The 13,461-nt window shown below is 35.1% G+C and overlaps 2 protein-coding genes and 1 non-coding gene across 3 annotated transcripts; 2 read left to right on the top strand and 1 right to left on the bottom strand.

Annotated features, from left to right (window-relative positions):
• LOC116019814 lies at positions 1-1,608 on the top strand. The gene is made up of 2 exons (XM_031260157.1): positions 1-233; positions 355-1,608. The coding sequence occupies exons 1-2, from the start codon at positions 82-84 to the stop codon at positions 779-781; spliced, it is 579 nt and encodes a 192-aa protein (XP_031116017.1). The 5' UTR covers positions 1-81; the 3' UTR covers positions 782-1,608.
• Positions 1,609-7,954: 6,346 nt separating this feature from the next.
• On the bottom strand, positions 7,955-9,265 carry LOC116019620 (zinc-finger homeodomain protein 2-like). Its single transcript, XM_031259896.1, has one exon. It carries the CDS (start codon positions 9,014-9,016, stop codon positions 8,267-8,269), a length of 750 nt encoding a protein of 249 aa, XP_031115756.1. The 5' UTR covers positions 9,017-9,265; the 3' UTR covers positions 7,955-8,266.
• A 2,449-nt stretch (positions 9,266-11,714) lies between these two features.
• On the top strand, positions 11,715-11,786 carry TRNAC-GCA. Its single transcript has one exon. It is a non-coding gene; the product is annotated as a tRNA-Cys (tRNA).
• Positions 11,787-13,461: the final 1,675 nt, after the last annotated feature.

The following is a 13,461-nucleotide window of genomic DNA, read 5'->3' as shown; positions in this document are numbered from 1 at the left end:
CAATTCCCAAGCTCTGAACCATATATATATAGTCTTGTGATCCATGTATAATATGAGAAAGAAAATCATAGTAACACAAAGATGACAAGCGGCAGCAAAGGAGAAGGGAGTGGCAGTGGCAGTACTCCGGCGCCGGCGCCGGATTCTGGCTTTGAGTGTTGCATGTGTGGAGATCATGGGCTGTCGTTTGAGCTTTTCCGATGCAAATCTTGCCAAGTTAGATCCCAGCACAGGTGATTGAATTGATTCGGTTTGATTTTATTTTATTTTTAGATTTTGGTCTCTGATCTGATGGGTTTCATTTGATTTCGAGAAAGCTAAGGTTTTGATTCTATGTTGTTTAATTTGTTGCAGATATTGCAGCAATTTGTATCCGAAAGCGGAGTCTTATCGCCTCTGCAATTGGTGCCTAAGCGACAAGGATAACTCTTCCAATTCCTCGTCGTCGTGTCGAGTCAAAACGGAAGCTGATCGGAAAATCAAGAATGTAAAATTACCGCCGCCGCCGCCGCCGCAAACTGAAAAGAATATAAGCCCAAAGGGGAAAAAGGCCCCTATGAAGCTGCGAGTCAAGAGTCCTCCTCCCATCACCAAACTGAAGACCACCGCGTCGCCGGAACAATCGCCGCCGTCTGTGGTGGCCAGAAAACGGGTCGCCGCCGCCGGGGGCGGCGGCATTGAGGAGAGGCTGAGGAGGACAAAATCGGAAAACGGAATCGTAAAACCTGTGTTTAGAAACAAGGTGAGAAGGTACAAGCTTTTGGAAGAGGTCTCAAGCTAGCAGCTAATATTGAATAAAATATACTGTTTTCATGATACAAAAATAATAATATTAATAATAATCAATTTTCTCATAGATTTTTTTTTTCTGGGCCTTATTATTTTTGTTTTTGTGGTTTTCATTTTCATGGTCCCAAAAATTCCTTTTACACGCAAATTTGCATACATACATAGACTTGGAATTTTATCTTGGAACCCTTTGATGAATGACAGTTCATACATAAGAGCAAACTAGGGTTAATGGAGTCTCTCATTGACCTTGACTTCATCTTCTTTCACATTCAATTTCCCAACAAACCCTTCTTGCTTTTACCCACACTTTGAGTTATGAACAACCTAAGTTGATTTACTTTATTATAATTCTTTATGGGTTAGAATCACAAGACATGATTTACTAAATGCATACTCTCAAATAGTGACTGTGAATTTCTCTCTTCATTCAGAAAAATTTAACACTTGCCAGATGATGAATAACAGATATTGGAACAACCTCAAAACGACACAAATGTTTACGTACATATACATACACATGCATATACATATAGCTAGGTTAGGGATTTCTATTCACTAATCACTATGCGGTGTCTCACACCGTGGCACATGTTGGCAATCATTCTTGCATTGACACACTTTTCTTTACGTTCACAAAGTTTACAACTTAATCTTCGGTTGAGTTCATGATGTCTAACTAACTGTCGGGACGGTTAGTTAGGGAACGAAATCATTATTAGGAGACATTGGGTTCATGTTATGCGTTTAAGAATTTAGGGTAAGACTCGACCGAATGTTATATATCTTAGCTTCGTGAAAACGTCAAATTTTGAGAAATGATTTTGTAGTATAAGAATGTATGATTAATATATTATTAAGGGAAATGAATATGTGATTAGTGAGCTGTTGAGAATTAGAATCTTAGTGTTGTAGTAGTGTGTTTGTTTCGTCGATGATGAGCTGTTGAAAGAATGATGAGTGCAGCCTAAGGTTTTGGTTTGATGATTGGATTGGGCAACCGACAAAATCATAACATTCGTATTACACAACACAAAGAGGTATGAATTATAGTATAATGGTTTCGGACGACTTGGGAATTATTGTCCTGGCTAGATGTTAACCACGATATTACATCTACTTCATATTATTTTTAGGGTTGTAGTTAGCTACGTGTAATACTCGACTCTCACTTCACGTGTCACTATTACAATCATTCATAGAAAGATTAACCCCTCTTTATTTATATATATATATATATATATATATATATAGGGCTTGATTCTGGTAAGAATTAGACATCTTGTGAGAGCATGTGGACTAATCTCATTCGTTCATTTAAGATAATCAAGTTTTAAAAATTGAAGAAAAATATGGTGATATTTCTTTAATTACAGTTATACATTTTGAAACTATTGATAGTGTATTTGTAAATAATTGACCGTGCATTTGTAAACGCTTGAATTTTCAAATGATTCATAATTGTTGGAAAAAATAGCAATAAATGGCATTTTAAGTGGCCATTTTGTGGTATAAATATATGTGGGTCCACTTCCGATTTTGGGTCGGGTCAAAGTGGATTCGGGTTCTTCGTTCTTAGACGAAGAGATCGATATATTATACGCTTAAAATGAATAATTGGTGAATGAGAAATTGGTTCTCAAAGTAGACCCATTGAGATGGAAAAATTGTGGGAAAAGCTTTAAGGAAAGCCTTTGTCCCACATTGGTTTGGGAAGAGGATTTCATCCACTATAAATACAAGAGTCTTTTTAAGGCTAATTGACTTGTATGACATAGAGGCTCTCTCTCGCGCGTAGGGGGGTGCAAATCCAAATCCCAAAAATGAGTTCGAAAGGCTTGAACTCGTGGGCATAAGTTATGCTAAAAACTCTGATTTCGCGGCAATAGCGTGATCTCTCGCGGCAAAGAATTGATCACTGTTCGCTCAATAGCGTGATCTCCTATATATTTCCAGTGGAGCAGTAGCATTTTGTGTGAAGCCATACACAGAGACGAAAATCAGTTTTCCTACCTCGAAACTCTACTCTTCCTTCCTTCAAGCCACCTGTGTTCATCCCACGTTCTCGTTCGCCGGGTCCCGAGTTTGTGTGCTCAAACGCAAGGACCGTAGTACGTTTTATCATGGGAAACCTAGGCCGCAACGTTCCAGCACCCCGAGAAGCGGTAAATAAGGTTTTAAGGAAAGTGTCTCACGACTCGTACTTACAACTACCCCAAAGTCCGTTATACACCGTCCCTGTATTCCAGGTTTATCTAACCTTTGTTGTAGGTTTAAATTCCTGGAATTTCCTGTATTCTTTTGGTTTTTGTTGTAATCCTTCGTGGATTATTTTTCCTTGTAATATTTCTTGTAATATTTGTTTTAGTGGATTTTCCATTTTCGTCCATTTTCTTGGGTATTTCGAGAATTGTTTTCCAACAATAATTACAGAAATGTCATTGATTTTATCCTTAATTAAAACATTTGATCATTTTAAATAAACAAATTAGATTAGTCCCCACTTTATCACGAAGAGTCTCATTTGAACACACATATATATGCCAAGTGAGAATAATAAGCATGCAATGTCAGCAATACTAACGGCTTTAGTACATGTATGTGTATAAATTAACTCCCTTGTAACAATGTTTAGATGCTCAAGTTGTCGATCTATAAATACAACATACATATATTGTAGATAGAGGTGGACACTTTGCCAAGTTGAATACACTTTGCTCCTAGTTCACCTCGAATGCCAAGAACTATATATTGTCAATTCATATTTCACTCTCTTCATCAGTTGATCATTTTATATAAGTATCTAGTAGTTTATGTTAGGATTATTGTGTCATTAAACACCAGCCAATATCATATAATTATATCTAAGAAAATGTTATTATATCAAATATTACATCTCGTGATCTGTGATACAATTGAACTATCTCTACTTATTGACTATTTATGAATTAATAGATTTTACAATAAATTTAACAAATTAATAAGGACAAATGTAATTAGATTTGCTAAAATCGTCCTTTTATGTGCTTTGTTTGACCTTTGATATATTTGCTTCTTTTTTACTTTAATTTTTCTTTAAAAAAAAAAGAAGAAGAAGAAGAAGATAGAAATTTAGCCAAACAATATTGTTTGCAAATTTGAGAAGTACTTTTTGTAATAGATATGAAATAAACAATTTTCTCTCTTTCGTAAGAAATCTTAACTTGAAGCTCTTTTGAAAAGCAAAAGTTTCTTTTTTATTAGCTCATTTTAAAATAAATTTGTTAATTTCCATCTTATCTACTTAAACCAAGCAGCCATTATATATAACTTGATTCCGTGAAATTAATGAAAATAAATAAGAAAAAATATGATTTTTTTACCTCTCATGTCTTCATAGATACAGAATATATATAGATACAGATCGAATATTAGTGATTATTTGGCACAATTTCAATCAAGGTAGGTCGATAATTAGTTTAATATTCTTGAGCTAAACCATTTAACAATAGACAATTTATTTTTCCCCTTGTGATCTTTTTGACGGCTAGAGTCACAAGACAGACTTTACCCGGAACACAACTTTGGACAACGAATAATTAGCAGATGCATATAACTTTAAAAAATGTCTAAAGAAACACTAAAAAGAAACAAAATACTCCATATTTAATTCAAATGGGAGGCCTAAAGTAGATTTCAATAAGTTTCACATTTTATGCATTTGATTTTTTTTTTTCAATTAAAAAAATATAGTTCGACAAAATAGCATTTACACACGTTTTTGTTGTTGGTGTAAAATTCAAAAAAAAAAAAATTGTTGAAGTTAATGGACCAAGCAGCTATTCAGTCCGAAGAATATGTGTTGTTAGGCCCAACAAGAAGATTGGACATTAAAAAATTTTGAAAAAAAAAACCTCACAAATATTACTCAGATTAATTCTAATTTTGGTCCCTTCGTTATTGCGCTTTTAATATTTGACTCTACAACTTCAGAAATCAGAATGGATTAAATATTTTACAAGAAAAGACCCGTTCAATATTACTTTTTTTACTGATGTGATATCTTCTCCTTCACCGTTGGTGTATAGCTAGCATCTATACACTAGCGGTGCATCAAATATTAATCCAATATTAAATGAATAGGCCAAATATAATGTTTCCAAAATTATTATGTGGCAAAAATAAAATAAATGCGTTACCTATTTCCTTTTATTTTTTATTTTTAAAAAATTCGTCCGTTGTCGGCAACGTTTAAATAACGTTCCTGAAGTTTTCGAAAAAAATATAATAATATTGGACGGTTGGAGCGTATTTATTCTTTATTATATTTGTATGGGCATGTGATCAATACTTGAAGCAACCTAGCATATGAACCACTATTGAAATACGATTTCCTATACGTGTAGTATTGTTCTTTTAACTGATGAAAAAAAAATCATAATGTTTATAAAGTCTAATAAGTTCTTTTAAAATTTGATTACTGGTACAAAAGATTGTGTTCATGTTTTTTAATGATGAAGAATACTTGCAGTCATTACTTGAGACCATGTACTAGGTAAACCCTACACCTGAGTATTGAATAATACTACTAAATCACGCATAAGAAGTAAATGAGACTTAAAAATCTTATGAGTTCGACAATGTAATACAAGAAATCACGTTTTTGACACTATTTCGTAATACATTTGGTTTAAATTAATTTTAAAGTCAACACTACATTTAAAATGTACATTACCCGACACAATGTTGGACTTGACCCTCTAAATTTTTGTCAAACATTAACTCGACCCAACTAGTAATACGTCAAATAATATGTAACCAAGTTTGTATGTTAGTTAATTGGACCCAAAACAGAAGCGTCCAAGGCCAGTGCATGCCATGAAATGGACCTAACTATGCAAGCTTCCAAGCCAGTATTGTCTGTGAGAATCTTGGTCAGGCCCCATGAATCAACAATTTTGTATTCGCCAGATTACAATTAACTTCCTGCGTTAAGATCCTTACGTTGTAAGAATTAATTAGGGGGTGTTTGGTTGTCAGGTTTAGCTATCAAGAATGGATATCAAAGGCATTGTTATTGTTTGGTTGACAGGTTTTAGAACACTACTATGAATTTTTATTACCCTTTAATTGCAAACTCACTCTTTAATAAAATAAGGGTTTCATCCCCTTCCTTATACGCATCCCCAATTATTAATAATTATTCTCATTCCACCCTACTACCAAACATGCAAAATACTCTCGTGCAAATCACACTGTTCTAATTATACTATTTTTGTGAATTCCAAGTCTGGGGTTTAGTCTATTAAGAATTGAATTATTGAGTCCTCAATTTCATTAGAGAATAGGTAACCAAAAAGTAGATTTTTGGTGATTAGGATAAAAGTCACAACTCATAGATCTTTTACAGTTCTTTGAGTTGTTATTAATTTAATGTTGTTACGTTGTTGAAGATTATATGTGGATGTTACTAGGGAAAAAGCAAAAGATTGATGTCTATATCATGAATATGAATAAAGAGACATGGCAATGAAGTGGAATGCCAATACGTCTACTTTATGTTCTTCTTTTTGCAGGGCATCCAAGATAATGTGTGTGCATGTGTGACCAAATAAATAACAGGCAACTACTGCGTACGACAAAAGAAATGGAACAAAACAAGAAACATTTAATTAGCTTCAAATACACAACTCTAATGGGTGATTATGTGATATATTGGCCCAAATTTTATTTCTTGAGTTTCAAACCTAAAAAAAATTAGGGTCCTATTTAGTTCTTAAGATATTTTAAAAGAGGTAAATCATTGAATGTAGTCTCAATAAGTCAAGAATCAAAAGCTTGTTGTACGTATTAGTGCCCACGTACAAGGAATCTAATTTCAAATTATTAGTTAAAATTGAACATCGTCCCCACTTTTAATTGTCAACGCTGTTAAGACTTGTATGTTTCGTTCTAACCTTTGCTTCACTAATGCTCGGGGCCACCTTTAATTTCTTGTGTCGAGTGTAACTACTACCATATTACTCTATGTTCAATGTGCACCGCACCCTCCAACCATATGGAACAGTAGTATAGTACAAATCTAGATATTAGTCGACCTTGATGAGGATTATCAAAGGATATGATTCTTCAAATATTTAATAGCACTGTACATTCTAATGGTGGTAGGCCAAGACATTAAAAGAAAAAAGGCTTCCTCCATTGAGATCAGAGATCGTGGAATTTGCCTATTGGTCTTAAAATTGTTCAATTTGTGGACCTCTCTATTAGTCTTGATCAGTATTACTTTGTGGACCCCTCTATTAGTATTGATTAGTATTACAACTTAAGCTGATTTATCTCTAGTTGAATGACTAGCGTGACAAGACAAGTTCTACGCAGATGTAGCGATTGCAGACAGCCCACATGGGACGACCGTACCGATCCATTTTGTGATCATTTTTCCGACAGCTCCTTCCTTATACCTCTCTTTCTCCAACACACAAAACCTCCTTCAATTCTATTCTCCCTTTAATTAATTTCCTTCCAATTGAACTACTCAAAGTATGTGTACTTTGATCCCAGACGAGGTACGACATATATACATCGGACATACGGTGATAGATGGACGAAACGTCGCGGCATCAAATCGTATGTACGAATGAACCGAGGTTTTAAAGAACAGTTTTGTTTGAGTTAGGAAAACAATAAAAGATCATCAGAACTACTGGTGAAGGCCAGACCACATATTTCAATGCAAAATGCATGGAGGTTAAGAGATTAAATTCATACAGATGAACTGAAAGCAGTAAAATTAAAGCCGCCTGCAGGCTGCAGCTAACATGGCAGTAAATATAAATAAATGGCAGAAGAAAAACCGGATTCCAGTTTTTCCGTTGCATTTATGTGAAACACGTACCGGAGATAGCTAATCTTGCTTAGGATCTGGGAAAATACGTATGTTGATTCGTACCATAAAAGCACAGTACTATGTCCCGAGATGGTGGTTGAATGATCAAACATGATTCTCATATTTAAAAATCACTATGAGTTTGATTCTATTACACTAGAGTGTTATCTCGTGCACACTATCAGATAATACTTGGGATTTTTTCATCATTAATTTAAAAAAAATAATAATAATAAAGCACAATGGTGTATTGCAGCAGCATCATCAATGTCAGAAATTTAAAGTGTGAAGTGAAGGTTTAGATGAAGAAATGATGATCTTGAAACTCATTAATCGGTACTGTATTACAGTCTACAGAAAAGATACAAAATTAAGGGGGGAAAGATCGAGAAGTGGGTGGTTAATTAAAGGATGGAATTAGATGATTGGATAGGAGATTAAGGAACCCTAAACTAAATAGTTTCTTAATCTGAGTGTTCTGAATTGATGATTTGGAAGGTTAATTAAATAATAATGGCATTTCCATTTGAATAGGTAGGTAGGTAGGTAGCCGCCATGGGAGGTCTCTCAGTACTGGTGATTTGAAGAAGAAGATGAAAGCTTATGAAATTAGGGTTTTTTACCGAGGGTGTGTTTGTTGTTGTGCATCCAGACCTTGAACACGTGGCGTTTAACGTTCGCCTCCGCGCAAAACTGCTGCACGGCGGCCTCGTCCTGCTTCTGTATGCGCCACCCCAACCGCTCCGCCAGCGCCAGCATTTTGTCTTTTTGCTCCGCCGTGAACTTCGTCCGGAACCGCTTCTTCGAACCGCCGCCGCCGCCGCTGCTGCTGGGATTCGACATGTCCTCCTCGTCGCGGGACGAGGAGGGGAGCGCCAGCTGGCCGTGGTGAGACGGCGGGGTGACGTGGAGGTAGCCGGACGGGTGTGGGGCCCGGTAGGAGGAGAACGTGGAGAAGTGGTGGTGGTGGTGGAGCGGGTGGAGGTTATGATGATGATGAGGGCTGGGACTTTGGTGCCGCGCGTACCCCTCACTCTCCGCCGCCTCTTTCCGGTGAAAGTTCCGGTGACAATTGCACGCCGCGCATTTCAGCCCGTCCAAACTCCCTTCCTCCCCCGCCGGCATAAACTCGCCGCAACCGTCCACCGCGTGCCCCCCAATCCCCACCGCATGGTTCTTCAAACACTCTTTATACCGATAATTCGTCGTCGTCGCCGCCGCCGCCGCGCTTCCCCCGCCGCTCTTCCTCGCCGGAGCACCTTCCAATCCTCTCCCCGCCGGCGTCTGATAATCCCCAGCTTCCTCTATTTCCTCCATCTCCATCTCCTCTTCGCGCTCCTCATCAAACTCCATCTCCATCTCCCTCCTCTTATCTATCCGCTTCTTAAAATTTCACATCATATCAGATCCATCAATTCTTCAAACTCCAAAAACCCATACAAATACACACATATATAAATGTGTGTGTAAATATGGTTTTGGTTTAATTACAAAAGTCTGTGTGTATATATATAGTAAGAAGATCAGAAGAAGTTGGGAAAACCAGATTAGGGATGGGGAAGGTGATCAGAGAAGGAGATAAGAAGAAGAGAAGGGTGTGGACATGAATTACCCTTTCTGCAATAAACAAATCAGAAATAATAATATTATTAAATAAATGAAGTGAAATGATAGGACGGTTAGTATATGTTTCCATTACTCTAACACTCAACCCTCATCATATTATTCAGTAATTAGTGATTAGTTAATTAGCCTTTAATTTGTACTGTGTTAATTAAGGTGTGCGGTAAAAAAAAAGGTGAAAATAGTTGCTCCCTATGGTGAGAACACTAGGGTTGATTGCTGCAATGGGATGAGAATATTTAGGCAAATAATGGTAAAAACTTGTGGTTCTGAAATTACTTTTCAGTAAGCATGAGAGTGGAAAATAAGGTGGCGTGTCTGACACTGGTGACGTCTCCATGCTGACAAATTAAAGCCGGCCCTGCTGCTTTAATTTGCTTCTTTAATTTCATCATTTCAGAATTAGGGTTATCACTAATTATATTTGCTTATAAGTTATAAAAAGTTGAAATCTCTCACTTTGGGCTCCACATCTTGATCCAACAAAATTTGTGTATGTAGTATATAGTAACGATTCTACCATATTAGGTGTAACTCTCACACTATAATTGTTAGGTATATGTAAGCATGTATCTATGGAGAGGGAATATAAGGTTAAATGTGAAAGGGTAGGGATGGGGGTATATATATATATATATAAGTGACAGGACCCCCAGACATTGTGATATGGATGATGGATCCCTGTAGAATAGGTTTGAAACCCCACAAGGTTGTTTGGGGAAGAAAACACAAGATGTGTGTGTGCTTCAACATTTGGAAACAACAACTTGCGGCTATCGGAAATCAGGAGACTTGTCGCCATTTATGGCTGCTGCCGCCGTGCCTCCGCCACACCTATCCACTTTCATTTCTGTGTTCTTTCTTCTGCACACTAAGAAATAAAGCTTTAATTAACGTTAATCCTGGATAATTATTAAAATAGGGTCTGCCACAATTATATTATAAATTGGAATTATTATTTTTTGAGTCACAAGAGAATCTCGCAATCATTATTTTCTGAGGGTATGTACCTGATAAACTCAACTTTATGACTCTTAACTTGTCCGTAAGGAAATAAGCTCATAGTTGAGTAACTCAAACAAAAAAAAGTCATTAAGCTGTTTTGGTTGTGATTTGAACTTATAATCTTATTGTTATCAAGTTAACCGTCTTGATCAATTTGTTAGGTTGTCAAAAGAAATTGTAATTGTTTTATAAATTATTATAGAATTTGTAATTAGATTATCCTTCATAATATTACAAGGAATTTAGATTGTCAAAATATATGTATACGTGTTAAATTGGTTGGATGGTGTGTTTAATTACGTACTTTGAATTTGGTATGTATGTAAAGCAAAGTTGAGTACTATATAGTACGAAAGTTAGGACTTTAGTTTCTACACATGTAGTCCAAAGTTTGATTCTCAGTAGTAACTTTATTAATGAAAATACATAGCTAGCTAGGTTTCTAAAAGTTTTTTTTTTTTTTTTTCTTTGGTACTTCAAATGAAAAGTGAACTAAGTTATAGCTTTACTCTCAAAGATTCCTCACCGATAGAATCCATTTTTATTAGGTACCCATGCTAGGTATGTATGAGAAAGTAGTTATGAACATATATTACATTGTAACGGAGTCAATAGTACTCAAAAAATTCAAAAAAAGTGAGGATTAAATTTAAACAAAATTAACTAAAATTACTAATTTATGTTATTAGGTATTGATAGATATATCAAGTTCGACCCAAGTAGATAGTGCTCTGGAGCAGTAACTGGTTAGGTAGGGCACAAAGCAAGGCCCGAGGGCGATAGTTGCCCAAGCAGGGCATGAAGGACCGGAGAACAAGGCCAAGGTGCGAACTGCTTGGGTGACTCCCGAGTTGGTCGTTGAGATTGACCTCCGAGGTCTGTCTTAGGCCCAAGCAAATCGGTTGGGTCTTGACCTAGTCTCAAAGGTCGCTCTATTTTTAGGAGGTTTGTTACAGGACTAGTTTATATAGTTAAGTGGTTTAAGCCTTGTCTAGGCCAACTTGCCAAGATATCATCATGTTCTCTCATTAAACAACTTTGTACTACAACACTTATTCAATAAATCTTCTAGCAAAACATTTATCTTTTTTCTTTATTATTATCTCATTATTGTTTTCTATCTGGGGTTCGTTGATTTGGACCTAGATTAATTAATTCCATCCTACATAGTCTTTGGAATGATTTTTTTTTTTCATATAGCGTCCAGTTTTGGATTCTCACTATGTTTTAACATTATAATTGCATTAATAGTTCGTTTATCCTAGCATAAAAACATCTAAGCTAAGAACTTCGTTCATTTTCCAGACCTATAGTCTAACACTTCAAAATTAAACATGAAAATGATGAGAGGGTGTTTCGATTTTTATTTTTTTTTTGTAATGAATAGATATAGAGAATTTAAAAAATAAATAAATAAACAAAAAAAAAAGGGTTCATAGCTCAGTGGTAGAGCATTCGATTGCAGATCGAGAGGTCATTGGTTCAAATCCGATTGGGCCCTACTTTTAAAGTGAATATTTTATTTCAATGATAATGTGAGAGTTCGATCCCTACCCCTAATATATATTGAGTTTGAAAAAAAAAAAAAAAAAAAAAAAAAAAAAAAACAACCGGACAGTAGGTTTGTAGCAGAAGGCACATGTGATGCCAACCTCAAACTCTCAAAGGATGAAAACACAACACCGGCCTGTGATGCGACATCGTACGTACGTCATGTCAGCTGCTGGGGACTGGGGAGCCATTCTTTTTCTCCCAAATTTCTTAGCAAATCCATTTAATCAAACCGCATACATGTATATGAATTCAAAGTGCCTTACATTTATAATTACTTAAATGTATCAAAATCATAGTTTGTATTCGCCGTGACAACTTTTTAAAATACAATTATGAGATTTCAACTTTTTAAAATACAATTATGAAATTTGATTTCCCCTTCAAATAAAAATCACATTCCCTAATTAATAAGGGATATCAATGTATCGTTTCATTTTATTAGTAATTTAATTTTTAAGTTTGGATTGGTAATTTAATTTCATTTTTACCAAAATTCAATTACCATTACTAAGGGGGTGTATTCAATCACGACTTTCATTAACTTTTAAATACTTTTATCAACTTTAAAAATTTGGTGATATTCAATTTAAACTTTTATAAACTCTTTAAAAGTTTACATGTATTCAATTTGTTTAGATAATTATCAACTTTTCTGACCTATGTCCCGAAATTGATTATTGTATATATACATGGAGAGGCGAATGAATATACTAATCAGATGACAACACATCCTGATGATTATTTACGGATAGGCCTTCACGTTGTTAATATTCTACTCAATAGTATTCGCCTACTTTGAACAAGTGACAGTTAGTGAGATGTGATTATGTTTCTTCTAATCTTTTCAATTTTTAGCCTTGTTTTTTAAATTTCCTAGCATCACAAAATAATACGGTGTAATTATTTACTGATAAATTGTACTATTAAAATAATAATTCACAATAATTACAAAAATGATGTATCAGCGACCCTTACCAAAAGTTATATCCCTACCCTAAGCTGCACCTAACATCTTCAGACACAACATGGGAGTATTGACAAACCAAACAAATTAAAAAAGGTTGTTAATATATTGTCCCAAATAACTAACCCTAAAAACTCCCATAACAACCCTTACCAAAAATCCACCCTAATAACAAATACACCCTTTTAATTTTAAACATTTATGTACGATAAATCTTATAATAACTACAATAATAATTAATAACCAATGTTAAAGATATTGTGGTCAAGCAACATAATTATGGCTCAAGTCACAGGTTTGAACCCCAGTGGGGCACTGACTCTTTGTGTTTCAATAGGTTAAGAAAGTATGTATGGACAAATATTAGATTGTATGTTGTAGCAAAGCCAATAGTACTAAAAAGAAATTCCAACTAAAATGGTTGAGAAAATTATATTTATATCGAGTTTCGTACTAAATGATCACGACTTATCATAGGTGACATAATTAATTCACATTTTATGAAAAAACGATAGTACAAAATTAATATAAAAATAGAATCTATATAGGACTGTCCAAATTGTGAATTATTATATTGTGCAAGGAACAGTAACTGATTACCTGAATTATCAAAAATGATGTTTTAGATTAAACTTTTTTGTTTTTTTTTTTTTTTTTG

This window comes from Ipomoea triloba, chromosome 1 (genome assembly GCF_003576645.1).
Source record: "Ipomoea triloba cultivar NCNSP0323 chromosome 1, ASM357664v1".
NCBI lineage: Eukaryota > Viridiplantae > Streptophyta > Magnoliopsida > Solanales > Convolvulaceae > Ipomoea > Ipomoea triloba.
This window is presented reverse-complemented; position numbering and strand designations above follow the sequence as displayed.